We start from the raw sequence: 27500 nt of genomic DNA, 5'->3' as shown, positions 1-27500 counted from the left end.
ACCAACGCGTATATTATTAATGTGGGTTTAATGTTGTTCCTTATAAATCCTAAGCTCACGAATTCTATGATACGATGTCCCGTCTCTTGATGATGTTTCGACAAGGGAATTAATATCTCAACACATTCTTAATTTTTTTTTTTTTTTTGAGCTGTTCCTTTCGATCCCCATCTTCCATTACATTTCATTCAGGTGAATTGTGTACGAACGCGAATCAGTCTGCCTCTCTTCCACAGACAGGTAGAGACGTTTTCACAACGCCTATTAGCATCTCTCATATTTGCATGTATTCAATCTATCACCGACGTCGTCCCGTTAGTACATCATAAATATCACCCTCATCCTATTCAAATCAAGTGTCATTGTTATAATGATATTATGCTAATTTAAGGTAAAACTTTACTTATGAAAATACACTAAAAATCTTGATATCTAAGAGACGTTTCTATTTGCATACAACTACCGTGCTTGAAATCAGCCGATATTTTTTTTACTATTTATTGGTCAACAGTCACATTTATTATTATGTGAAGTGGAAAGATTAAAAACTAACATTCTGCTCGTTGTATAATGGAGGAGCTTATGTTTTGATATCAGTTAATACTCATTTACATAAAAGCACATTGAGAACATTATCTCCATTTGCTAGGAGCTAAAACTAACGCGTGCATCAGAATCATTAAGCCATCGGTTTTCAACGCGTTTGGCTGTAGAACCCAATTCCAAATTGACCGTGTGAACGAAAGCAATACTATTTTTAAACTTTTGTACTCTCCATTACATTCTGGTACTTCTTTCGAATGAACCCTATATTCTTTGGGGGCTTGAATTACAAGTCAATGGCCCGTGTGGGCTTGTTCCACATGAATAGGGTTCATCTCCTGGATAATAATAATAACAGTTACCAAAACCACGTCTTACCACTGAAATGCCTAAAATACTTTTGTATTTTGAGTGGTACATCAGCTGAAATTAGAATAAATCCTATTAAAGAAGGGGAACTTTTACCCGTACAAAGTATTCAGATTGTTTTTTCCAGAGATCATTAAATTTTAAAGCATGATTTTACCATGTGAATATTAAACAATCTCCTCTTTAACCTTTCCTTGTTGCAGTAGAAAAGAGCAATTATAATCTTTACGAAAAGATATGATCATAAATTAACAGCACAGAAAATATCATTCATATAGTTGTTTTATTGTTTGATAATCGCCATCATCATCATCATAATAATAATAATAATAATAATAATAATACTAATAATAATAACGAGTATTATTATCATTAAAGTAATTACACATAAAAACAACTATTATGTCTAATATTCTCCTCACTGTTAATTCAAGATCATATCTTTTCAAAAGGATAATAATTGCTCTTATTATTATTATTATTATTATTATTATTATTATTATTATTATTATTATTATTATTATTATTATTATTATTTTTCCATCTCAGTCACCCTATTCGAATGGGTGGTGTTTATAGTGTGGGGTTCCGAGTTGCATCCTGCCTCCTTAGGAGTCCATCACTTTTCTTACTATGTGAGCTTATTATTATTATTATTATTATTATTATTATTATTATTATTATTATTATTATTACTATTATTATTATTATTACATTTGGTATTAGAAATCCCCGAGCAATTTATTTACTTCTTTCAAATTTTGTCTTCCTTCTATTAACAATGACGATATGATAACATGTTATAAGTTCGAATGAAGCTCTTATACATTAAATCATAGTTTTCTTTGATATTTGCTACGTTAAAACACTTATTTCTTGGCAAACAAAGTGTTTTTGTCATCTTAGATATCTGGAATAATCATACCCTAGAAAAGCTGGAATCTACTTAATATTCTTCTTGGTGTACATTTAAAAAAATATTAGTATTCCATTCAGTGGTTTTTACTGGTTCGTACTGAATATATATATATATATATATATATATATATATATATATATATATATATATATATATATATATATATATATATATATATATAATTTTGTGGAAATAAAGCGAGGATGTAGTGTCGTAGCAGGAGTGATAGCACTTCTCCGATGTTGCTAATTTTGAACTTCTGTCTTCGAAATTGTCGAATTTATAGCGGGTCAATATCCTCGAGTACAAGAAGAAAAAAAACCATTTAATTAAACTAAAATGCCAAGAAAAAGAGCACCTGGTTTCCTTTGATGATGAGAACAGTAGTCTTGTAAAGCTGAAGGCCTTTAACTGTATTTTCGACTCACTACCAAAATTCACGCATAAGGAAAGGAGTCTTATTTTATCTGCAGTTTGAAAGGCCGCGATGAAATAGATAAAGGAAAATATATGCAATAATGTTATTTCATAATGTTTGGAGAGCTTTTACAATAATAATAATAATAATAATAATAATAATAATAATAATAATAATAATAATACTCTTTTCATAGCTTTCATAAAATCAACCTTACTCTAAGATGGCATGCATTATCTGGGCACGAATTTAGTCTACAACGTTTGTAGTTTTCTCGTAACGAAAAGTTGAAAGAAAAACTACATATACTTTTTTAAGTACAATCCCAAATTTTACCCTTCAGAATGGAAATTATAATATTACAAGCAGGACGACGACAACATTGCATGAGAAATTGGGTTAAAGGTTTGTAAGCTTTACTCAGAACGTTAATGAAGGCTTAACTAAGCTTGTATATATATATATATATATATATATATATATATATATATATATATATATATATATATATATATATATATATATATATATATAAATTAAAGCTGCAAGTATCATTTAATCTCCACTGAAGTCGGAGATTAAATGATCGATGCTGGCAGGTGACGAGCTACTTATCTATTGTAATTCCCCTTCGCTTTTACTTCCGAGGTAGGGCGGAATGATATTAAATGACATTTGTTATACTAATGTTTGTGAATGTGAAATATGTCACGGTGATGTGATATATATATATATATATATATATATATATATATATATATATATATATATATATATATATATATATATTATATATATATAAATATAAATATATATATATATATATATATATATATATATATATATATATATATATATATATATATATATATATATATATATATATATATATATAATCAGACCAAAATACAATGCAAATGACGTCAAAATTATTTTGATCATTTGAATTGCTTACCATTTACGACACGAGAATATAAACTACATTACTCAAATTACTTGTTTTGATACAGTGCAAATTCAGTGTTACCAAAGGAAAAAGTGATCATTCATTTAGGCAAAATCAATGAATTACCGGATAAATAAACAACCTTAATTACATGCACACTATATGTCCGTTCTGGTGCAAATTTTAATAATATACCCCACTGGGCAATGAATAACATTAAGAGTAATAGACTATACTATCATGAGAAGACAATTTATTAAGGCTTTCCTTAAAGCAATAAAATTTACATGTGTTACTATATTTCTGATAAGAATTTCTTAATAGCAAAGTATTGATTTTTATAGGGTATTTTGCCTTTAAATATAATGCAACATGATGAATATCTTTTCATTGACACCAAACTAGATATTTTTGCATAAAAAAACTAACATTACAAAAACTGATCAAAGAAATATGATGATATGAACACTTTCTTCAGAAAACATTTTTTTTATGACAGTTTGTATTGATAGCTTAATTCATATATCACTTGAGAGAGACAATAGTTTGCCTTTACTTTTATAACCTAAAACGATTTATAAAACTCTAATACTTTCTTTACACTGAATACTTATTTAGGGCAAAATAGAAAAATTTTCTCGCAGTTACCTTCATATCGTAATTTACATGTTTTAGTTTTGTAAATTTTTGTATTTTTGCATAAAACGACAAGACTTAATTTATTAGTTGCAGTTTTACACTAAAATGAGTATCTAGCATAATAACTAACGTTACACAGGTCATCCATATAAATATATATATATATATATATATATATATATATATATATATATATGTATATATATATATATATATATATATATATATATATATATATATATATATATATATATATATATATATATATATATATATATATATATATATATAATATATATATATATATATATATATATATATATATATATATATATAATATATATATATATATATATATATATATATATATATATATATATATATATGTATATATATATATATATATAATGTGTATATATGTATATATATACATATATATATATATATACATATATATATATATATATACTATATATATATATATATATATATATATATATACATATATATATATATATATATATATATATATACATATATATACATATAAATATAAATGTAAGGACATACATCCAGTTTCATATAATGAGATGTACGAACCCCCTTATTCCAATCATCTTTGCCCAGGCGTCCTTAAATAAAAGTCTCTCCGTTTCTTGTCAGTTGACATATCAAGCGTTTCTGTCGTGGAGGGAGAAGAGGCAGCCTTACCCTGCGACCTAAGATCATCTGATCCGGATGATACCGTGCAGATCATCCTCTGGATTAAGGAGGGACTCCACACTCCGCTTTACAGGTATGTGTTGGGCAGGTAAAAGGCAATTAACCGTTAAGTGGGTGTGCTTGGTCTCCATATAGGAACTGCGTTCATGAGCTAAACTGCTAAAGCATTGACACAGTACATTCGTTCTATCGTTTTGAGCCAATGTAAAGTTTGAATTAACTTGGTTCTCAGCAACTAAAGTCAGTAAAAAGTAAAGCATTGACACAGTACATTCATTCTATCGTTTTGAGCCAATGTAAAGTTTGAATTAGCTTGGTTGTCAGCAACTAAAGTCAATAAAAAGTAACGCAAGCAAAAATTTATGTAAGTGTAAATAAATATTGGTGTTTTAGTCTAAAAACTTTACTCGTAACTCCATTATGGTGGCAAGCGCTTCACTAAAGAAAAAACTTGATAAACGCTGAGTGTATCCTTTTCTGTTAAAAAGTAAATGAACTCTATAGGCAATGCAGTCGAACACTAAATCTGAATGATTTTATAACACCTGCATCATTATCCGCACTGTTCCTATGTGGGCGAAATAAAGTAGATTACAGGCAAGCCTGAAAATACTGGAATGCTGAAATTGATATACATATACAGTATATCTGAGGTAAAACCGATTGAATAAATATTAAACGATTGTATTTGGAAATCTTTATCGATGATGGTTATTCTGCATAAAAGGTAATGCATGTTGGATGTTTTCCCTTTAGAACAAATACTACGTAAGTCCAATTCATGTGTGACTAATATCCTTGTTTCAGTACACCTTCTGCGCTTTATATTCGTTATGACGATTATTTTTATTTGTATAGGGCGTAGGGAATATTATACATCCACTCAAAACCGCTCGCCTACAAACACACACACACACACACACACACACACACACACACACACACATATATATATATATATATATATATATATATATATATATATATATATATATATATATATATATATATAGAGAATATTATACATCCACTCAAAACCGCTCGCCTACAAACAACACACACACACACACACACACACACACACACACACACACATATATATATATATATATATATATATATATATATATATATATATATATATATATATATATATATATATGTATATATATATACATATATACATGTATAATGTATAATGTAGAATCTACTGGTCACTTTTACCAGACCCAAATGCAAGAAATATGAAGATATTATGATGTCCGGGAGTGGGAAACGAACCCGGGTTCCATAGTCACAACTAGGCCACGTTGCCGACCTGACCACGGATATAACCCGGGGTTCGTTTTCCGCTACCGGACATCATAACATCTTCGTATTTCTTGCACTTGGATCTTCAGGCTTTGTAGTGACAAGCGTATCCATAAAAGCGCGAAGAATTCCAGAAGTTAAGAGGGCATTGTGGCTGTTACAATTACACACACACACACACACATACATATATATATATATATATATATATATATATATATATATATATATATATATATATATATATATATATATATATATATATATATATATATATATATATATATATATATATATATATATATATATATATATATATATATATATATATATATATATATATATATATATATATATATATATATATATATATATATATATATATATATATATATATATATATATATATATATGGTGTGTGTGTACACATATAATTGGATGTTTTTGTTCTAAAATATCTCAGAGGTTCAGCTTTGTCATTACTTCCTCCATCTAACGTTATTTCATCCCTTGATGTATTCTCGGTCTTCATTAATTCTGCTTTTCTTAGATTCATTTTCAGTCCTGTCTCTCGACACTTAGATATGGCCTCTTTTTTAAAGGATGTTTTGTGAATGCTGCGGCACTGATCTAATTAGAATATACAGTTAATGTTGTTTTACTTAACAAAAAAAAACAGCATTAACTGTCCATAGCAAGCCTGTCAGGTTTCTGCTGTGAACTTGTTCATCCATATCTTACCAAATTTTATATTATGATAAAATCTATGAAAAGGTGAACAGCAAACAGGAAATCATTTTCCCTTATCACACCCCACTATTCATTGCAACTTCGCTCGACAAAACCCATTTTTAAAATGAACTTCGCTTGGTCTTCGTTCATATTTAATTTCAATTAGCTTTACACATTTCAGCGGAATGCCATGTTGACGCAAACCCTTCCATAAAATTGGATCTCTCAAATGTCTTCCCGTTATCAAGAAAAGCTTTTTCCAAAATAAACTTGTTCATCTCTTAACATCTTATTAATTTCTCTCTCCAGGCTATTATGACTCAGCATATTGAATATTTTCTTCACGTCCGGCGTTCAGTGCACTGTCCATATAGTGACAACATTCAGACAGGTCACCTTTCTTTGATAACCTTAGCTAGGACTTCATATTTCTAATCGTCAGGTGTTTCTTTTTACTCCTAATTCTACAAAACTCTAATTAGTATTTTTTTACTCCTAATTCTACAACACTCTAATTAGTATTCTGTGTATCATCCAGGTTTCTGCTAAAATCATCTTTGCATTCCTTCCCTCATAACCTGGTATCATCCAAATCCTAAATTACTTAACCAGATCAACCTCATGCCTAAGAGCCACCTCATTCTATTTTCCTTGGCTTTATCTGTCGCTTTAAAAACTCTCTTCATTTTCCTTATTTGTTCACTTTCACCTCTTTCCAGCAATGATTCTCAGAAGATCCACATCAACATTCTCATCCCTCTTCTTTCCACGACTCTCTCCTCTTTTCTGCGGATTGCCCACGTTTCTGCACTGTACAGCAGCACTGGTCTGATCACTGTTCTGTAAACCTTAATCCTAGGTCTCAAAAGAATCTTCTTGCCAAGGATCACCTCTGAAACCTGCCTCCATTTAACCTAAACCGTATTAATTCTCTACCTCTACAGAGTTCTAGAAACTGTTTGTTTGCTCTAATTCCTCTCCAGCTTTTGACCTTATATGCAGCTCCTCGCTTCCTTCTCTACGGCTTAGCATTACTTCTGTTTTCGCAGCACTGACATTGAGTCATCCTCTATCCAGGCTCTCCTGACGAGCCCTGGAATTCTCTTACAATTCTCCTATCTCTGCAAACAGCATACATACATACATATATATATATATATATATATATATATATATATATATATATATATATATATATATATATATATATATATGTGTGTGTGTGTGTGTGTGTGTGTGTGTGTGTGTGTATGTGTGCACACACACATAAAAGTTTAGATATATATACCCGTACTGTATTTCAAATAACCACTTCCTCTGCCAATGAACATCTTGAACATTACTTTCAGTCAGTTCTATACAAGGGGATTAATAAAAAATTAACATCATACACTGATTGTGATTTTTATCCTTTATTCCTTTATGAATTAATCCCAAATGTCTAAATAGTATTTCTATAAAAATATGATTATTTTTATAATTCATTACTTTTGTTAATCATAAGGCTAAACTTTACCTTTAATGCATTGCCTAAATTCTTCCTTCCCACAGCTATGACTTCCGGGAACTGATGAGGGGACAGCCGAAGGAAACGAAGCCCGACGCCAATTCGACAATGTCGAGGAGGACCTCCTTCAGAACAGACAGGTCCCCAGCAGCTCTGATCATCCAGAGGGCGGAGATGGAGGACGCTGGAATATACCGATGCCGGGTCGACTTCCGCCATTCGCCGACGCTCAATTATAGAGTCAACCTGACTGTTGTTGGTAAATGGATTCAATAGATCAGTGAGGCGCAGTTCCAACTGCGGATATTGCACGCCCGCCAATTTATGCAAAAACACGCCCACGCAAACACTGTATATCCACCGCATGCTGCGCCTAAGGTCTGAATATACAATCGACGCCTTACAATGAGAGTTGGTATTTGGGTATTCCGTCCGTCCGTGAGATGTGTCTGACAGCAAGGCAAACAGAGACCAAATAAAGGCGAAATTGTAATCCGGTTTATTCATTTCGGTTTATGATGTGCTTGGAGTTCTTTGCGAGCTTCCTAATCGTCTTGAATCCAATAATATTTGCCTCTTATAGTTTATTGTTTGGCTTGAGTTGAAAATAATGTCTTGTTGAATAGGGCGGCCGCATCAATCGAGTTAATTTTATATTGGTCATTCTCAATTTTTCATATACTTCTTTTCATTTCTATGTGGATATTGGTCAATAATTGCCAATGTTTATAGTACTTTGGTAGAGAGATGTGCGGTACATCAGCAGAGAAGGTAGTTAATTACGGGGGATGATCCCGTAGGTTTCAACAGCAGCTTTCCGGCTGCACATTGACGCCATATGGCAGAAACCTGCAGCTGGGGAGTTCTAACCCCTTCTTAAATAATAATAATAATAATAATAATAATAATAATAATAATAATAATAATAATAATAATAATAATAATAATAATAATTATTATTATTATTATAATAATACGCCTTGGAACAATTGGTAAAAATATAGCAAAGGGAAGGACAGCCCATAGTGAAGGCATCCCATATAATAATAATAATAATAATAATAATAATAATAATAATAATAATAATAATAATAATAATAATAATAATAATAATAATAATACGCCCAGAACCAAGGAAAAAATAGCCAAAAGGAAGGACTGTCCATAGTGAAGACATCCAATAATAATAATAATAATAATAATAATAATAATAAAAGGAATCTACGTGAATGAACTAAAACTCTTTGTCTTTACTATGCTACTTATATTTGTGCATTTAATCTTTGGGATTCTAATCTTTTCTATCGATCTTGTTCTCGAAGGAATTTGGTAATATAAGACGAAATTATGTACCTTAGATCCGATATCGTGTGGGAGTATGGGTATGAAGAATATACGTACGTTACTTGGCACAGCATTCTTGGCTTACATCTTATAACTTTAGTACATCTACTACTGATCCTTATCATTTTTAGGGATTAGTTTTCTTGGTTAGGTTCTCATTCCTACTTTTCCTCCACGCTAGCCATGACCCTATTCTCTCTTTCTTTTCTATTCTCTCTTTCTTTTCTATACATTATGTTAGTCATCTGTTTTGGAAACAAAATGGAATATCGTTTTTTGCCTAAAAGACATAATGGAAAAGCAAATTGTCCCATTAACTCATCAACTTATATACTATACATAAAAACAAAACCCCTCAGTGTCTGCACATACACAGATACATACGTATACATATACATATACACACACACACACACACACACACACACACACACATATATATATATATATATATATATATATATATATATATATATATATATATATATATATATACTGTATATATACATAGATATAGATATAACATATATAAGGAAAGAATATTTCTTGCGCTCAAATTTTTCCATCAATCTTAAAATCATAAATCCTCCACTAACCCATTACCGTCTTCCATTTTATGTTATAAAAATTTTTCGAACGCTTTCTTTTTTTTTTTTTTTTTTTCCTCTTCCACACCACTCAGCACAGGAAACTCCATCTTGCAGGCTTTTAATCGTTTTACCTTCTCCACATCACAGCATTCCTCACATTTGATGGATTTGCTCTTTCCCAGTTGCTAGCATCTACAAGAAATAATTTGTCAAAAGTTTTCCTGGGTTTCTTGCTCATTTCCGCCAGCAATCCATCTCGGGACTCACTGTATTACTCTCCAGACACTTGCTCCTCAAAGGCATTATTCAACACTATTTTATCATTGTTTTATAAAATACGTGATAATTGTACTTCAAATTATATATATGCAACAATAAGAAAGATCATTTGCAGAAGAAAATATATTTTTCTTTAAAATAACAAAACGTTTATTCCAGCAGCGTTAGCTGCAGATACAAAATTTTGCAAAAGGCTCTGAAATAATCATCCATTACTTTATGAATTTACGATAAACTCCATGTTCACGAACCTCCTGTTTTAATATATATATATATATATATATATATATATATATATATATATATATATATATATATATATATATATATATATATATATACATACACACACACACACACATACATATATATATATATATATATATATATATATATATATATATATATATATATATATATATATATATATATATATATATATATATATATATATATATATATATATATATCATTAATTCAAACGTCCTCAATTCGCTCTACCTCGGAAATAATATATTTTCATATGTGTTACCCGAAGGGGAATTTTTTTAGTTGATAATAAGTTCGTCGTCTCGCAAGCTCGAAACAAACTGTAGTCCTGAGTTCTTGTCTTTCGTGGTTCAAGCCTACGAAACGACGAACTTATTATCAACTAAAAAATTCCCCTTCGGGTAAAATATGTGAAAATATATTTCCGAGGTAGAGCGAATTGATATTAAAGGACGTTTGTAGCTTAATGCTTTCATATGAATCATTTTGATGTGATAAAATTCATATATATATATATATATATATATATATATATATATATATATATATATATATATATATATATATATATATATATATATATGTATATATATATATATATATATATATATATATATATATATATATATATATATCAATTCTTTGATTATCTATATACAAATATATAATATATAAATATAAACAAATTGAAAAAACCGCTCTCCGATAGTTAGCAACAATGCGCATGGCTGAGGAAAGTTGGTAACACTGCTCACGCTAATAAAATGACTGAAAAGTGTTTTTTTTTTTTTCTAAGGGGGAAGTTGCGAGGCCGGGGAAAGTTTCTGAGGTGGGAAAGGTGGGTGGGGAGACGGCAGTAAGTCTGCATATAAAAAGAAGCACGCAGAAAAGGGATCATTTGGGAATGATCGGCGGAGAGGAGTACGTTAGACAGGCATTTGACTTTGTTAGAGCTCTTTGTTTGATGTTATTTTATGTTTTTGCTTTTTCCACATCCTAATAAAAGATATTACAGTACTGTACTGTAGCTTGTAATGAAATTATCAAGCACAAAGCAAAAAAAAAGTGAGGTAGAGAGAACAACTGATACTGCGCTAAGAAACACACCATTTGACAGCACATAACGTACACATGCAAACAGAATAACATTGCACACACACACTTGCCTTCCCTTTCTCCCTTAAAATTAATCCTTTTCACGTGTCATTTTTACCTGTCTGTCTGCCTGTCTGGGTCAACTCTTGTAACTCAATTTTCGACCTGTTTCCTTCGTCCGGTGAGACTTGAAATTTTGCGTGGCTACTCAGTCCCGGTGACAATACGACCTTACATGATCAGTAGGTCAGCAGTGACCTCTAGTGACCCTACAGTGACCTCTCCCGTATCTCAGGATTTGTTTGAAACTCTTTGGATTTTTCACAACTTCTTTGACTCGGTAGAATCTATCTTCTATATAACGCCTCCCCTTCCCCCTCCCCCTACCCCTTCCGGAGCACACGATTAAGTGTTGATTTAGCTATGTCCTCCCCCTCCCTACCCTGTTTGTACCCCTTCACTTCCCTCCCCTCCCTTCCCTATTCCACCTCTTCCCCCATCCATCCCCCTCCTCCTTCCAAAGAGCGCATCAAAAGTTAATTTATCTGTGTCCCCTCCCCTTTCCTCTTCCATCCCCTCCCCCTTCCTCTCCCCTCCCTCCCCTTCCGAAGCATAATGACCAAGTGTTAATTTAGCTGTGTCGTCCCCCTCCCCTTCCTCTTCCCTCCCCTCCTTCCCTCTTCCATCCCATTCCCCTCCCCTCTCACTCCCCCTTCCGGAGCACACGACCAAGTGTTAATTTAGCTGTGTCCTCCCCCTTCCTTTCCCTCTTCCATACCCCTCCACTTCCACCTTCCTTCCCCATTCCCCTACCACTTCCCCCCCTCCCGCTCGCCCTCCCCACCCCCTCCCCTTCCAAAACACACAATCAAGTGTTAATTTAGCTGTGTCCTCTCCTCCCTTCCCTCTTCCATCCCCTCCCTCCTCCCCTGCCACCTTCCCCTTCTTCCTACAGGTTTTCCTCCTCCACCCCTCCCCCCCTCTTTCCCCTCCATCCTCTTCCCTTTTCCATCCCCCTCCTCTTGCCCTTCCCCTCCCTCCCCTCCCATTTCCCCTGTCCCTCACCTTCCCCCTTCCCTCCCTTACCCCTTATTTTTGTAGACAGGATTAACTGTAAGAAAATACTGGTGTTTCAAAAAATTATTTTTTACTTTTTTGTGCCTTTTAATAAAAGCGTGTTTAACATTTTTTTTTGTGTGTTTTGTTATATAGGAATTTTTACTACATAAAATGATGAAGAAACAACAATGATAAAAACCCAATAAAAAGGACAAAGCAAAAGAGGAATAGAAACAGAGCAAGATTGTTATTGGCTTCACAGCACAACGTCACTTTGTTACTTTTACTGTATTTGGCTGATACGGAGGTGTCATCTGTTCAGTACTCTATGTAGAAGGTGTGTGGGTGATTTTTAAGGTTTCTCGCTATTAGCGGAAATTCATACGTCACTACACATCTTTGTGATTTTGCTTTTTGATGGCTGATAGACATAGCCTCATAAACATGTCTTCCTCTAGTTGACTACATCTGGAGAGTATCTATGCACTCGGTAAAAAAGTGTTTTCCCTCCGTGTACAGTCGCGGCTGATTAGTTGCTTGTTTGAATTGTTTGCGGGCGTTTGCAATATGTGAAGCGTTACCCTGAACACGAGCCATCATTGCAGAGCCTGCAGGTGCTGTTAGTCGCGTGTGTATGTATTATTTGTATGGCCCCATCTCGTCCTAAAAGGCTGAGGAAGTTGTTGACTCTTTGAATGAAACTGGAAATCTTCGAGAGAATCGAGGCAAATTGGTATATGGCGCGTGTCTTGAATATGCACAGCAATGCAAAATCAGCCTTGCATTATATCAAGACTTCCCAGGACAAGAATTGCGCAACAGACTTTGGGAAGAAGATATCCAGGGGTCAGGCCCACAAGGTCATGGCAAAAGGCCAATACCAAGACACTAAACAGTCGGCCTTGATCTAGTTTCATCAACAAAAGGTGTCTGGCGGGTGAGCTGGTGGTATTGAGTTGGAGTCTGCACCTCTGAAGTTTGCAGACCTGCACGGGGTTGCAGATTTTAAGGCATCCCTTTGGGCTGTATCGATCCAAGATTCGACATGGGAAGTTTCATTAGAATATTCCTGGCGAAGTTTGGGATGTTTCCTGGGAGGAAACAAGAATTTCAGCAGATGGAAATTCCCCTTGTTGCTGGAGATATGCCAGGTTCATCCAGTGAGGATTCTGATGTCTGTTTGCCACGTGCCAATGATCAGGACTCTCTAGACATCAAGGAGGTACAGTAGGTACAGGACCTCGACAATACAGCGGTGTTGGAGGAGGGGGGGGGAGGAGGAGGAGAAGAACTGGGAAACCTCCTTATAAGTTTTTAAAAGTCTAGCCAACGCACGCTGTTTCGGAACCGCACACAGGTGAGAGAGAATAAGTTGTTTAATTTTCAAGTTTGTTATTGTTTAAGTCTTTTATTACTATATGTTTAAGCAAAATACGGAAAAGAAAGGGCTACTTGTTGATGTTTTCGGTAACGTTAAAGTGTGAAAGAAAAAAAGGGATTTTTTTTTTTTTACAAATATAGGGAAATAAGCAGCTAACTGACTTTTGTATCAAGTTTCAGTTGAAAGTGTGATGGCTGTTGTTTATAAGCATATTTAGTTAACCATTATGCAGTATTGACAAGGTAGGGAAAGTAAGGGTATGGAGTTTCCGTTTTACCCTTATAGAGTTTCATATGACCTCATCCAAATTTTGACCTTATCCGATAGGGCCTTGGCTCTATCAATCCGGAAAAATCGAGAGATTATTTACACACACACACACACACACACACACACACACACACACATATATATATATATATATATATATATATATATATATATATATATATATATATATATATATATATATATATACATACATACATAAATACATACATACATACATATATATATATATATATATATATATATATATATATATATATATATATATATATATATATATATATATATATATATAGTGTTTGTATAGTGTATAATGTGCTTCTGTCCCTTTTTGTCTGTGTGTTACGGGTTTATATCAAAATCATACATTTATCTGATTATTTTACTTGGTAATTTCTATTAAAGAATATGAGCGTTCAGCTGAAATTACTTTACTACAGCATTTCATTTAAAAAAAAAATTAAATGATTTTATTGAAGGCTTCAAATGATCTAGGTCGACAGTTTACCTCTCCTTTCTTTCTTTTTTAACTTTATTTTCCATTTTTGAATTAAAATATACATTCCAGCCGTTCTCTTAAAGCCAAAATTTACAATTATATCGCAATCAAACCGATTGCATATATGGCCCTAATAAAACCTTTCCATTATTGCCATTCTCGTTAAATTAGAGTCTAATTACATGCCTAATTGGGTCGTGTGGCTGTTAATATTAATAGAGTATTTATCAGAGCTATTTCTATAGTAAAGCATACCTGTTTTTATATTCATTCTTTTGGCAGCATCAGCAAACGATGATTTTCATTTGATGCTTTCGATGCAAGACTGAAAAATATGTTTCAAGCGGCAGTTGTGCACCTCATAACTTCTTACAGATAAACGCATTGTCGCAATCACATACACATGTGACCAATGTATATATATATATATATATATATATATATATATATATATATATATATATATATATATATATATATATACATATGTGTGTGTGTTAGAATTTTTTGTTAGACTGGTATCAGACTGGTATCAGTCATTCTCAAGTTATTGTTTAATATGAAATTGTTAATTTTATGTTGTCTCTTTATGTACTGTCGGAAATTCAGCGCACCAGAAAAGTATCATCTACTTATTTTTTGTTAAAACATAGGATTCATATCGTTTTACAATGAAAGCCGCGGAGTTAATGAAAACTCACCATCAAAAACTATTTCCTGTATTGCTTTCCTCAATATTCTTTCTGATTTTCTTTCTTGAATTGAGGCTATCAGTCGAGAAACATGCCAAGCGCCACCCTGGGTCAAATTATCTTTTAATTTAATTCATTATATTTTAAAAATGGCACTTGGCATGTTTCTCGACTGAAAAACTCAATTATAAGAAACCCAAAGGACGTCGTTTTCCGTACTATATGCAGATGTAAAGACCATGTATTTCCTACATATCTTCAATTTATTGGAATACAAATGATACCTGGATATGTGTGTGAGCTTATGCGCGAGTGTCTGTGTTCCCACTGCATTTTTTAAAGTGGATTGTTTAGAACTGTGGAGTTGATTTTAACAAAGAGTCTTTTATTCTTTTGCAGTTGCCCCGACTACTGTGCGAATCGGCTGGTATCTCAACCACTCTTCCATATCAACGGCCAATGAAAAGGCAGGTCCCTTTCTGCAACACTCGCAGCCGACCATCATCTGTGCCAACGATGACGGTAAGAATTACGAGGCTCAGTCTATTCATCGGCTGTGTACAGAAATGTATTTAGTCTACCTGTTTATTTCAGTTTGATTACGGTCGATATCTGAATTAATTACGGGAGCAATAACCATCTATGAAATTTTTAAGATTACATTGTTGAATTAGACTACTGAGTAAAAATTCCAGATGCTAAGGAATATGAGAAAATTAGAAAATATTACTATTAATAAAATATTTTAACTGATCTTTTTTTGTTTTATGTATTACTTTATTATCCTTTTTATGGCAATATAAAATGACGTTCATAAAAACATTCCAGGAGTCTGGGTCCTTCCTACGAAAAATATGGTAGTAGATCGTCCTTGGTTTTACATTCTGTTTTGTCCATCGATCACACTTCCAAGACTTATAGATTAGGCTATTCTAGGATTTTAGCTCATATCCTTGCACAGTTGCATGACGCCATTATAACATTCTAAAATTGAAGGATATATATAAAAAAAGAGTGAAAATCTGTTTAAAAAAAAAGTAATAAACCTGACTTATAGTAAATATGTTTGAATCAGGAATATTTTGTATTTCGGTGCTGAAAGAATACAGGAACAGACGAATTTTGCTTAAGATGAGGGTAAACTCCAAAAGACGCCTAATAACTGAAAAAGGGGTTGAAGGTATAAAACTCGTATTTTGTTAAATTCGCAAAACAATCACGAACACGGATTAAGAGGAGGATCATCTAAAGAACAGTTTATGGTAAAAATAATAACAAAATAATTAATTAATAATTCTTTTACTGTGCAATAAAACACAATCAAAATATTTATTGGCACTATATTAGGGGTTTCAGTAATACGTCGTTCCGAAGCGAATAATGTCTCTCTCTGGTGAGAAAATCCTCACTTTATGTTTCCAAATACTGTTTAGTTTATATATATATATATATATATATATATATATATATATATATATATATATATATATATATATATATATATATATATATATATATATATATATATATATATATATATATTGTATAACTGAATCACGAAAATATGAAATGAGATGAATATACAAATAAAGACAAAATCACGAAGGAAAGAGGAACACTGGAGTGCTGCTGAGGCCTTTTGACTGTCGTCCTTTACTTACTTAGCACTGAGTAAAGGACGCCAGTCGAAAGGCCTCCCGCAGCACTCCAGTGTTTCTCTTTCCTTCGTGGATTTTGTCTTTATATATATTCATATATATATATATATATATATATATATATATATATATATATATATATATATATATATATATATATATATATATATATATATATATATATATATATATTTATAGATATATTTGATACCTGAGAGACAGTTGTTCTGGAACATTTTAGGGAAATGGTTGATCGCCGCATGAGTGTGCATGCGCAAGTTGCTTGCTGGCATGAAGGATTTAACTGAAAATTATTTGCTCCATCGCTATCATGTGGTATATATTGCTGGCAATCAAGGGTGGATGTAATTCCATACCAACCTGCATTGGATATCCCACAAAAATATCCAGTGACACATACCGAGCATAGGTTCAGCCTGAACAACAAAGTAAAGGTAGAATTTCAAACTTGTATAAATGAATCGACCGCTATACAAAGGACTTAAAACTACAAAGGAAAATGTGGAAGAACTGAGATTATTTTTTTCAATGCATTGAAACCCCAGTTGAATTTTTAAGGCAAAATTTGTTATAAATATTATTTTTTGCAGAAAATAACTTATAACACTTGTTATAAATATTATTTTTTGCAAAAATTACTTATTATAACATTGGTTATAAATATTATTTTTTGCAGAAAATTACTTATTATAACACAAAGTAAATTATTTTTCTACTATATTAATTTAATGGAACATATGCTCATAATAATGAAGAAAGTTTTCAGTGACCATATGTTCTACCAAACTGCCATCAAGGTAATAAATAAATTTCTAAAGGAAAGATGAATAAATACTGTAAATAAACGTTGATTCTTGTGTATGTATAAATCTTAAAGATTAGATATCAGTATCATCAAATTAAAGGGTTAGATATCAATATCATCAAATTGAAAGATTAGATATCAATATCATTAAATTGAAAGATTAGGTATCAATATCATTAAATTGAAAGATTAGATATCAGTATCATCAAATTGAAAGATTAGATATGACTATCATCAAATTGAAAGATTAGATATCAGTATCATCAAATTGCCGTGTTGCGCCGCGTTGTGAAAGTGGAGAAACCAATAGATGAGTGTCTTCAGATCCTCAGACAAGGTTCACTTAAACATAGTAAGAGCTAAACGTCCGTCTCTTTGACGACACCTTGCGTTTCCATGAAACTGTTGCCAGTGCATACACACACACATTATATAATATATATATATAATTATATATATATATATATATATATATATATATATATATATATATATATATATAGTTCTACTTATGACAGATACATTTCTTTAACCTATTGTATATTCTTCCCATATGACCAAACCATCTGAGAATAACCTAATCCTTCTTTTCACCTACAGTATATATGTGTATGTATGTATGTACATTAGCATTTTCCCATTAAGGAAAGTGAAACAAGGGGTATTTGCCTTTCAGTCCTCGGCATGTCTATTTAGGATTACGTCATCAGCCCAGTGCTCTTTTTAACTCTGGCAGTCATGTAACTACCAGGAACACAACTCACTTTTATATCATCAAAGATACAGTGGTTTCTTCACGGAACATGCCCATTAGACTGTCCTCGCCCAGGAATCGAATATAGATCAACCTGACTGACATGGACCATGTTACCATGATGCCGATCTAACTTGACCTCCCCAGGCTGGCCTCCACCCTCGGTGATGTGGTACGAAAACGACCAACTTCTGGACGACACCTTCTTCGTCGACTACAACCAGGGAGTGGTGGAGAACGAAATGGTCTTCCCGCCGCTGACGAGGGACGACCTCGGACGGAACCTGACCTGCGTGGCCTCAAATACCGACAAGGCGCCTCCGGCCGCAAGGTCCGTTTTTATCGACATGACGTGTAAGTATGGCTGCTAGGTTTTCTTGGTTAATGAACATTTTAACTCGAAAGTTAAATTCTTCTAAATTTTGAGCAATGTTCTCCTACGCCTATTTTGTTTTTTTTTTTTCTTATTTGTCTCCTTTCCTATTCTTGTTTTTTTTTAATATTTAAATGTTTAAATATGATTTTTATGAAAGAAATTTTTCGTTATGTTCTCTTCTCTACTTCTCTGGTGACATACCAGCTTTCTAAATCTTGGTGTACTCTCGTTTCACTGTGATAAATTTTGCAAATCAGCGATTTTTTGTGTTTTTCTTATAATTAGTTTACCGAGTTTTGTGAATTTAAATAGTTTTACATAAATCTTTTTGGTTTTTTAGTCTTTATCAATCATTTTCTTATTATGTTACGTCTCGTCTTCCCGTTTTTGCAGACGTTTCCTTTTTTCCTTTCCATCTCCTCTCATCCACTTGTTCACCGATATTTGTACTGCGCTTATCTACTTGACTCTCATCTCACTTAGTTTTTTGTTTCTGGCGTCATTAGAAATGAATATCTTCTGTCTGCCTCTCTCCTCTCCCTTCGCTTGATAAGAATTTGATTAGCAATGCCAGAGTTTACATTCATCCCAGTCCCAACCATGAAACTCCACCCTCTTTCTAATTCACTTGAGCTTGAGATCGCCCCAGTTCTTTTATTCCCTTTGACGGAAATTAAATTCAATCTTTATCTTCTCTCAACATATTGGATGTCTGATCTACATCACACTTGTGCTTGAGAGGTCAAGTTTGTATCATTTCTAAATTCTAAAAAAATTATTATTTTTTTATGCGTGACAGCTTCCATCCGCCTTACTTAATGAACACTTTTTCCCATATCAGACAGCTTTGTATTTTCTTGACGCCTATGTCTAGCAAATAATTTTCGCGTTTCTTTTTTAATATTCTCTCGTATTTTTAACATACATAAAATTTATAAGAAAACAGAGATGACGATACCGCAGCTAACTCTTGAACATTAAACAAGACATTAATGTGGCCGTTTGCCGAACAAATCATATATGTGGGTGACTCATTTTATTTTTTCTATGCAAAGGCCGAATAAATAAAAACAACGAATGAAGTAACGGGGACTTTTCCATCGATTCTCTCCCATTCTCTTTTCTCCACGCACATTTCAATGACTGTACTGTTCAACTGAGTGGAACGACAAGACTTCCCTCTCCTCTTGAACGGCTTTATGTTATGGGAAGATCATCGCATTCCGCATTCAATAAGGAAAGATCTTATTAGGGGAAGTGATCCCGCTTTGTTCATTTTGTTATGTAGATCCAGAAAATCATTCCTCTTAATTGCTCTTCAGTAGCAAGTTATATTAAGATTTGACAAAGTCTTATTGCCAGTTATAAGAAGAGAGTGTCATGGAAAGACGAGAGTTGGAGAATTTCTTGAAAAAGTTTCAAATGCAATAAATAATGCAAAAATGCAATAAATTATTATGCAAAGAAGATAAATATATATATATATATATATATATATATATATATATATATATATATATATATATATATATATATATATATATAAATAATACGTGTGTGGGTGTACATGTACATATGTGTACATGTGTACATAGTTTATGTGTGAACATTCATTCCAGTATTGTATAGAGGACTAAAATCGTATTTGGTATATAAAAATACCCAGATTGAAAACTTACTGGAGCAAAACGAAGCGTCAGAGAGTCAGCAGATCCCCAGGTTGCACGGTGGGAGCTTCAGAGCAATTCATTGGGCAGGAAACTAATATGTTTGAGGTCTGTTTGAAAGAGGGGTGAATTCAGATCGACTGTCAGTCGGGTAAGTGGTTCTTTCTAGCAAAAGAAAAGGGCTTGAGGGAAACGCCCTAATGAAATGTCGAACTGGAAGGAGGGGGAATATATATATATATATATATATATATATATATATATATATATATATAATATATATATATATATATATATATATATATATATATATATATATATATATATATATATATATATATATATATATATATATATATATATATAGACATACATACACACACACATATATATACATACATACATACATATATATACATATATATATATAATACATACATATATACATATATATATATATATATATATATATATATATATATATATATATATATATATATATATATATATATATATATATATATATATACAGTGTAACACGAGTTTATGCAAATATTTGGGAAAAGAAAGGAAAACGTCATTCTGAGCAGAAAACATTCTATAAACATGAATTTAAGGATTCGTTTGTCGGCGAGGTGAATTTCTAAAATGACTGTTATAAAACAAACGGGCAAGTAAGATGGCGCACGGGATGCCGGAGTGAGTAGTCAGGGATATTGGGGGAGGGGGATGGAGCTGATCAGTTCACTTGTTACTCTGAATAGTCTCGCTTTTCCGCCAAGATAAACGAGCGTGTCCGGGTTACAAGTGTCAAATTCAAGATTAATTTTGAGACCAAGAAACTGGAGACAATGTCTTACCATTCCAGTAATGTGGAATATGCAGATAAGACGTTTATTTATGGGTTTTGCAACAGTTCCATTTCTAGATTACATAGCTGTGAACCCCACTGTTATACAAAAAAGGATACCTGCAATAAGGCCAATGTGAATAAGATACCTCCAAATCAAATGTATTCTTTTGATACTGAAAAGGGGGAAAAAATGCAAGCACCATTGAAACCTCCCTGCCCATCAATGGTATTCACTGGACTCCGATAAAGGAGAGAAAAGCAAGCCTAATGGAATCTCCCCTCCATCAAATATAGGGCCATTCATTAAACAAACACCGATCAAAGGTTTAAAACGTATTATCAAAAACCTCCCCTTCTCCATCAAAAGTATTCACCACACACCAGTCAAAGGGGAAAAAACACGTCTACGAAAACGCTTTTGCCTTTGTCAGATTAAAAAGAATGGGAGCATTATGGAAAAAAAGTTCAAAAAGCAGTATTCCCCCTAACCCCAATCCCTTGTCATCATGATGACCGTCACTACCACCCATTCAGCATAGGCGTAGGCCTGGTCCTAACTCGTGATTCAACAATTCCGTGACAAGGGGGCAGGACAGTTTGTGCTAGAATTCAATGATCACAAATAAATGTTGCCAAGCAGCATTTACTCTACTTTCTTGATACGTAAAGCTAATCATTAAAATTAATTACATGAAGTCTGTTCACAGGCGATTTACCAAACTCAGTTTTTTTTTTACCGAGGCGCATTCGCGCTCACTTGCAGGGGTGCCCTTTTAGCTCGTAAAAGTTTCCTGCTAGCTGATTGGCTGCAAGTATTTTGTCCGAATAGCATCATTGTTTTCAAATAATTACCCAGTAATGTGAAACGAAACTTATTTACTAACCTAAATTTCTCCCTCAGATATATGTTTTGTCAATAAATAATGTTAACAAATAAAGAGATTATAAAGTATCGTGATGGTAAGTCTAAATTAAATAACACCAGCCGAAGTCAACAACTGGAGCTTGTTTTAGGATGCACACTGCATAATTTTTTTACTTTTCACATATTTTAACACCAATTGGGATAAATTACACTAAGCATAAGAAAAGACATGTTATTATAAACTTTCTTTGAATACCAGGATCTACTAAAAGCATGGAATTAATTAAACTCGCTATTGGTAAAAACTTCCGGGGAGGTAAAAGGAACAGCCTGTGGCTTTGGATAAAATTTAGATAAAATTACCTAGATAGGTAGACCTACTTATTCATATGGTATCCACATGCCAGCAAATGTTGATGGGCAAGATAGAAACAGGAGATCAGCGCTTGCCCTATTAGCCTCGCAGAGCCTCAGGAAGACAAACTTTAACTTAATAATACATACACACATATACATATACATATATATATATATATATATATATATATATATATATATATATATATATATATATATATATATATATATATATATATATATATATATATATTGGCAACTTCTCTTTCAGTACGCATTATAGGAGTCAAACTGATGAATCTTGGTACGATATGGGCTGAGGAGAAGGCGAGGGCAGTCTGTCAAATATGGGGGTCTCGACCCCAACTGAACGTACTTTGGTGGCTTGGCTCCCAAATGCTTTCCCCTGCTGAGACTAAGGTATGGAAAATTGATTCTTCGCTTATTTCATTCCATCTTGCATTGCATTTTGGTGACGTCATTTTTGCAAATTTGGTATCCCACACCCTGACTACTGGCAAATATTTTTTCTTGGAGATTGCATTCATGGTTTCTTTACTCACTTCTCTTTTCATCTTGATACTTATTCTTTAACCTAGTAAACTCTAAACAGAAATAGACAACTCCCAACGAGGATATCTTGATTTAATTTTCAACATGAAATTTCTTTCAACAATGTTGTCTACTTTTTCAATCTGAAAAGACGAACTTTCCCCTCTAAGATGAAGTGTACTTGCACAAAAACTTTTTTTTTTTTTTTTGCCAGTTGCTGCTTCATTTAACCAGTTCATAAAAAGACTCTTACTTTATTTCTAAATCTCGTTGTTTCCGCCTCGTACATAACCATTTATATATATATATATATATAAGTATATATATATATGATTATATATATATATATATATATATATATATATATATATATATGTATACATATATATATATATATATATATATATATATATATATATATATATATATATATATATATATATATATATATATATATATATATATATATATATATATATATATATATATATATATATATATATATATATATTTTGCACCTGACACCATTAGAGACAGGTCAACTTTTTTGCAAATCCCATTATCTGGAGCCCATTTACCTTTTTCCCGTCTCTCAGCCACCTTCCTTAAAATTAAACTTTTTGCTTATTTCTTCTGAAATCAATGGATCGAGTTTATGCAAGCCTTGGCTGATACCCATGTACTTAGGGAACCTTTCTGTCATAAAACTAGTAGACTGAACGATTTTTCTTTCCAGAACATTATTAGAAACTCTATTTTTCCTCCTCTCCAGTAATTAAAAGGCTGTTCTTACTAACTCTTGTACTCCATGCATAATAATTTTATAAAAATGCAGCCTAATTAACGATTAAATGATAATTTTCTAAGTTATATTTCCATCCACTTACAAACAGATCTCACCGCAAGATGAGAACGTCACTCTGTCATACCTGGATTTCGTTCCAACGTCCAAGGACGACGAAGCAATGCTCATTTGCCAAGCCACCAATGAACTGCTTCCTGACCAAGCAGTTCAGGACTCCACGATCCTGTCCGTCAACTGTAAGTTCCGACTTCGTTTTTCTGTTTGTTAATCGTATCGTCTAGTTTCATAAATTTATTTCTTTATAATGAGGCACGTCACTTTTATGACTGCAGAAAATCTGAAATTAAACAAGAAAATATTTTAAGAAACTGAATCGAGCAAAAGTAAAAAAAAAAAAAAAAAAAGTTCTAAATAATCAAGCAAAAAAAATAAAAAAATTAGTTTTTAATAGAACCCATTCTTCAACTGGAACTCGACAACGAAAAATGACCGTTAGGCTATCACCTGCTACGGACATTCCGGTGGGGACTCAACGCAAAAACCTGAACTCATGATTTGAACAACATAAATGCTACTATGTTCTATACAATAAAGCTAAAGTGTGACATTAAAGGTGCTTCTCAGGATAGCTTAGAACAAAATGGAGACTCTCGCATTTTTACTTTGTAGCTGGTTCCGACACATAATATGAAGTTTAAGAGTTTTGATGTCCCACTTAAATCTGAACAGTATTCTTTAATTTGGCTGGCTTAAAGGTCCCTTCGTCACACTTAGCAATACTCTCTTTAAAACAAGAAACCAGCCACATCTAAAATGAAATAATTGTTTGATTGGAGTAACTCATTCTTTTTCTATTTTTACACATACACCTAATCTGGGACATAATTTATATACATAGATACATTATATATATATATATATATATATATATATATATATATATAATAAATATTATAACCACTGTTCTAGAAATAAAGTTAAAGTGTGACATTACGCTACCTCAGGATAGCTTATAACAAAATGGAGACTCCGAAGAGGATATTTATATAAGTGATAAATGGTTCAGGTACCATACTGGGTAGTTTAAGAATGGACCCATTCAACGACTCCAGTGGACGTTACCAAACACTGAATAGTATTTTTAATGGGTCCATGTCAGGGTTCGCGTCCCAGTGGTACCTGTTCATTTAGAGAGAGAGAGAGAGAGAGAGTGATAGATTCTCCAGAGAGAGAGAGAGAGAGAGAGAGAATTTGATTTAAAGGTCCCTTTGTCACAATTCATGATTCTATTTGGTTTAATGTTGATAAAAAAATTTCAAAACAAGAGCTGCCAGTTTCCAATCTAAAATGAACTATCATTGTTTGATTGGGTTATTATGTGGATTTTTCAATTTATACACGACGGTAAAAATATTATATAGACTCGGTAATGATTTATATCTTGATGGCGCGGTGGTAACGTCCATATATGTAATGGGTCCATGTCACAGGGTTCGCGTATATGTACCTGTTCATTTATCATATATGTATATTCCCCTTATATGATAATTCTCCATCGGATATACTATATATATAGCGTGAATTTGATATTAAATATATTTATATACATGATTGTATATAAATCACGGTGTGATAAAAAAATATATATATATATATATATATATTTTATATATATATATATATATATATATATATATATATATATATATGATGTTAAAAAATCTTACATTAAGATTACAGTGAAAAGCCAATGAATAAAAACTAAGTTTACTGGATTAAGGGCCATGATTGCAGGAAAGTATTCCATGTAGAGAGGAATTCCTTTAATGGGGAGCAAAACCTTTATAATAATTAGATCAATCTATAATAGGATAGCTTAAGATTCATTGTTATGGATTACTAAGAAATTACTATGAAATATACGATTTAGATAAAAAGATCTATACAATATTGACGACAGTATAAAAGATTCATCTTAAAAAAGTCCACCTCATATAAAAATATACAAAATCGCGTATGGTAACCTTAAGTGATCTCTCAAACAATCTTTGTCTACTGTAAATTTTGGATTATGCCCAGATTTGCACAGGGTAACGAACTGGTCTTAGGGACGTAGCTATGTCAATAAGCGAGGAGCATACTCGGCCTATGTTTCTGACATATCGTCGGATAAACTCGTTCCCTGTTCGTATTAAGACATTACTTCTTTTGGATATGTTTTACCTTTCATGTTCTGACATCACGCTGTCAGGCAACGCTAGTAAGGATTCCCTTAACAGTCAGACAGATGCAATTATGTGTCCTTTCATTTAGCGAATACAAATACACTCTTAAATAGTTGATTAAAATCAACTGTGAAGTAGAGAAATATAAAGTACATATATATATATATATATATATATATATATATATATATATATATATATATATATATATATATATATATATATATATATATATATATATATATATATGTGTGTGTGTGTGTGTGTGTGTGTGTGTGTAGTGCTGGCACGCACCTATGATTTGACTGTGTGCATGTGTAACGTAAGCATAAGCAAATATATTCTCATTTGCCATACTTTACCTGGAAGCCTAGTAGCGCCGAACGATGTTACTTGTATTTGCCAAAGTTAAGTTAAGTATACTTTACTTTTACCAGACCACTGAGCTGATTAACAGCTCTCCTAGGGCTGGCCCGAAGGATTAGACTTATTTTACGTGGCTAAGAACCAACTGGTTACTTAGCTTATTGTGGAATCCGAACCACATTATAGCGAGAAATGAATTTCTATCACCAGAAATAAATTCCTCTAACTCTTCATCAGCCGGCCCGGGGAATTGAACTCCGGCCCATCGAGTGACAGTCTGAAGCTCAACCGACTCAGCCAAAGAAGGGCTTTCTTGTATTTGCCAGGAATGTGACGATATGCTCTAGGCCACATCCTAATTTTTACTCCTAAAGAGTTATCCACTTAAAAAGAAGTTTATCTTTGTCCTTGTGTTCAGTTTGACTCGCTGGAAGTCATGGTACTGAAGCGAATGTTTTTATGGTTCGTCACAAATCCAAATACAGAAACGCCAATAACAAATGTTCAGTGGTCAGAGTCGACGGAACCTTTGGAGAGGGGTATGTATGTATGTATGTATGTATGTATATGTATATGTATATGTATATGTATA

At 32.5% G+C, this 27500-nt stretch overlaps 1 protein-coding gene and 1 long non-coding RNA gene across 3 annotated transcripts in view; one reads left to right on the top strand and one right to left on the bottom strand.

Moving 5' to 3' along the window:
• The window catches only part of LOC136829292 (neural cell adhesion molecule 1-like), a 78338-nt gene that overhangs the window by 21181 nt on the left and 29657 nt on the right, over window positions 1–27500 (top strand). For both annotated transcript variants that reach the window (XM_067087638.1, XM_067087637.1), the window contains exons 2-7: window positions 4498–4630; window positions 8152–8366; window positions 16004–16126; window positions 18990–19196; window positions 23232–23380; window positions 24406–24553. In XM_067087638.1, the coding sequence (XP_066943739.1) occupies window positions 4498–4630; window positions 8152–8366; window positions 16004–16126; window positions 18990–19196; window positions 23232–23380; window positions 24406–24553 (975 nt within the window). The remainder of the gene's footprint in view (window positions 1–4497; window positions 4631–8151; window positions 8367–16003; window positions 16127–18989; window positions 19197–23231; window positions 23381–24405; window positions 24554–27500) is intronic.
• LOC136829294 (uncharacterized) overlaps window positions 24447–27500 on the bottom strand; it is a 142131-nt gene continuing 139077 nt past the window's right edge. The window contains exon 7 of the long non-coding RNA XR_010850346.1: window positions 24447–24654. This is a non-coding gene — a long non-coding RNA (uncharacterized lncRNA). The remainder of the gene's footprint in view (window positions 24655–27500) is intronic.

Source organism: Macrobrachium rosenbergii, chromosome 44 (assembly GCF_040412425.1).
Source record: "Macrobrachium rosenbergii isolate ZJJX-2024 chromosome 44, ASM4041242v1, whole genome shotgun sequence".
Classification (NCBI taxonomy): Eukaryota; Metazoa; Arthropoda; class Malacostraca; order Decapoda; family Palaemonidae; genus Macrobrachium; species Macrobrachium rosenbergii.
The sequence above is the reverse complement of the archived record's forward strand: the minus strand, read 5'-3'. Positions and strand labels throughout refer to the sequence as shown.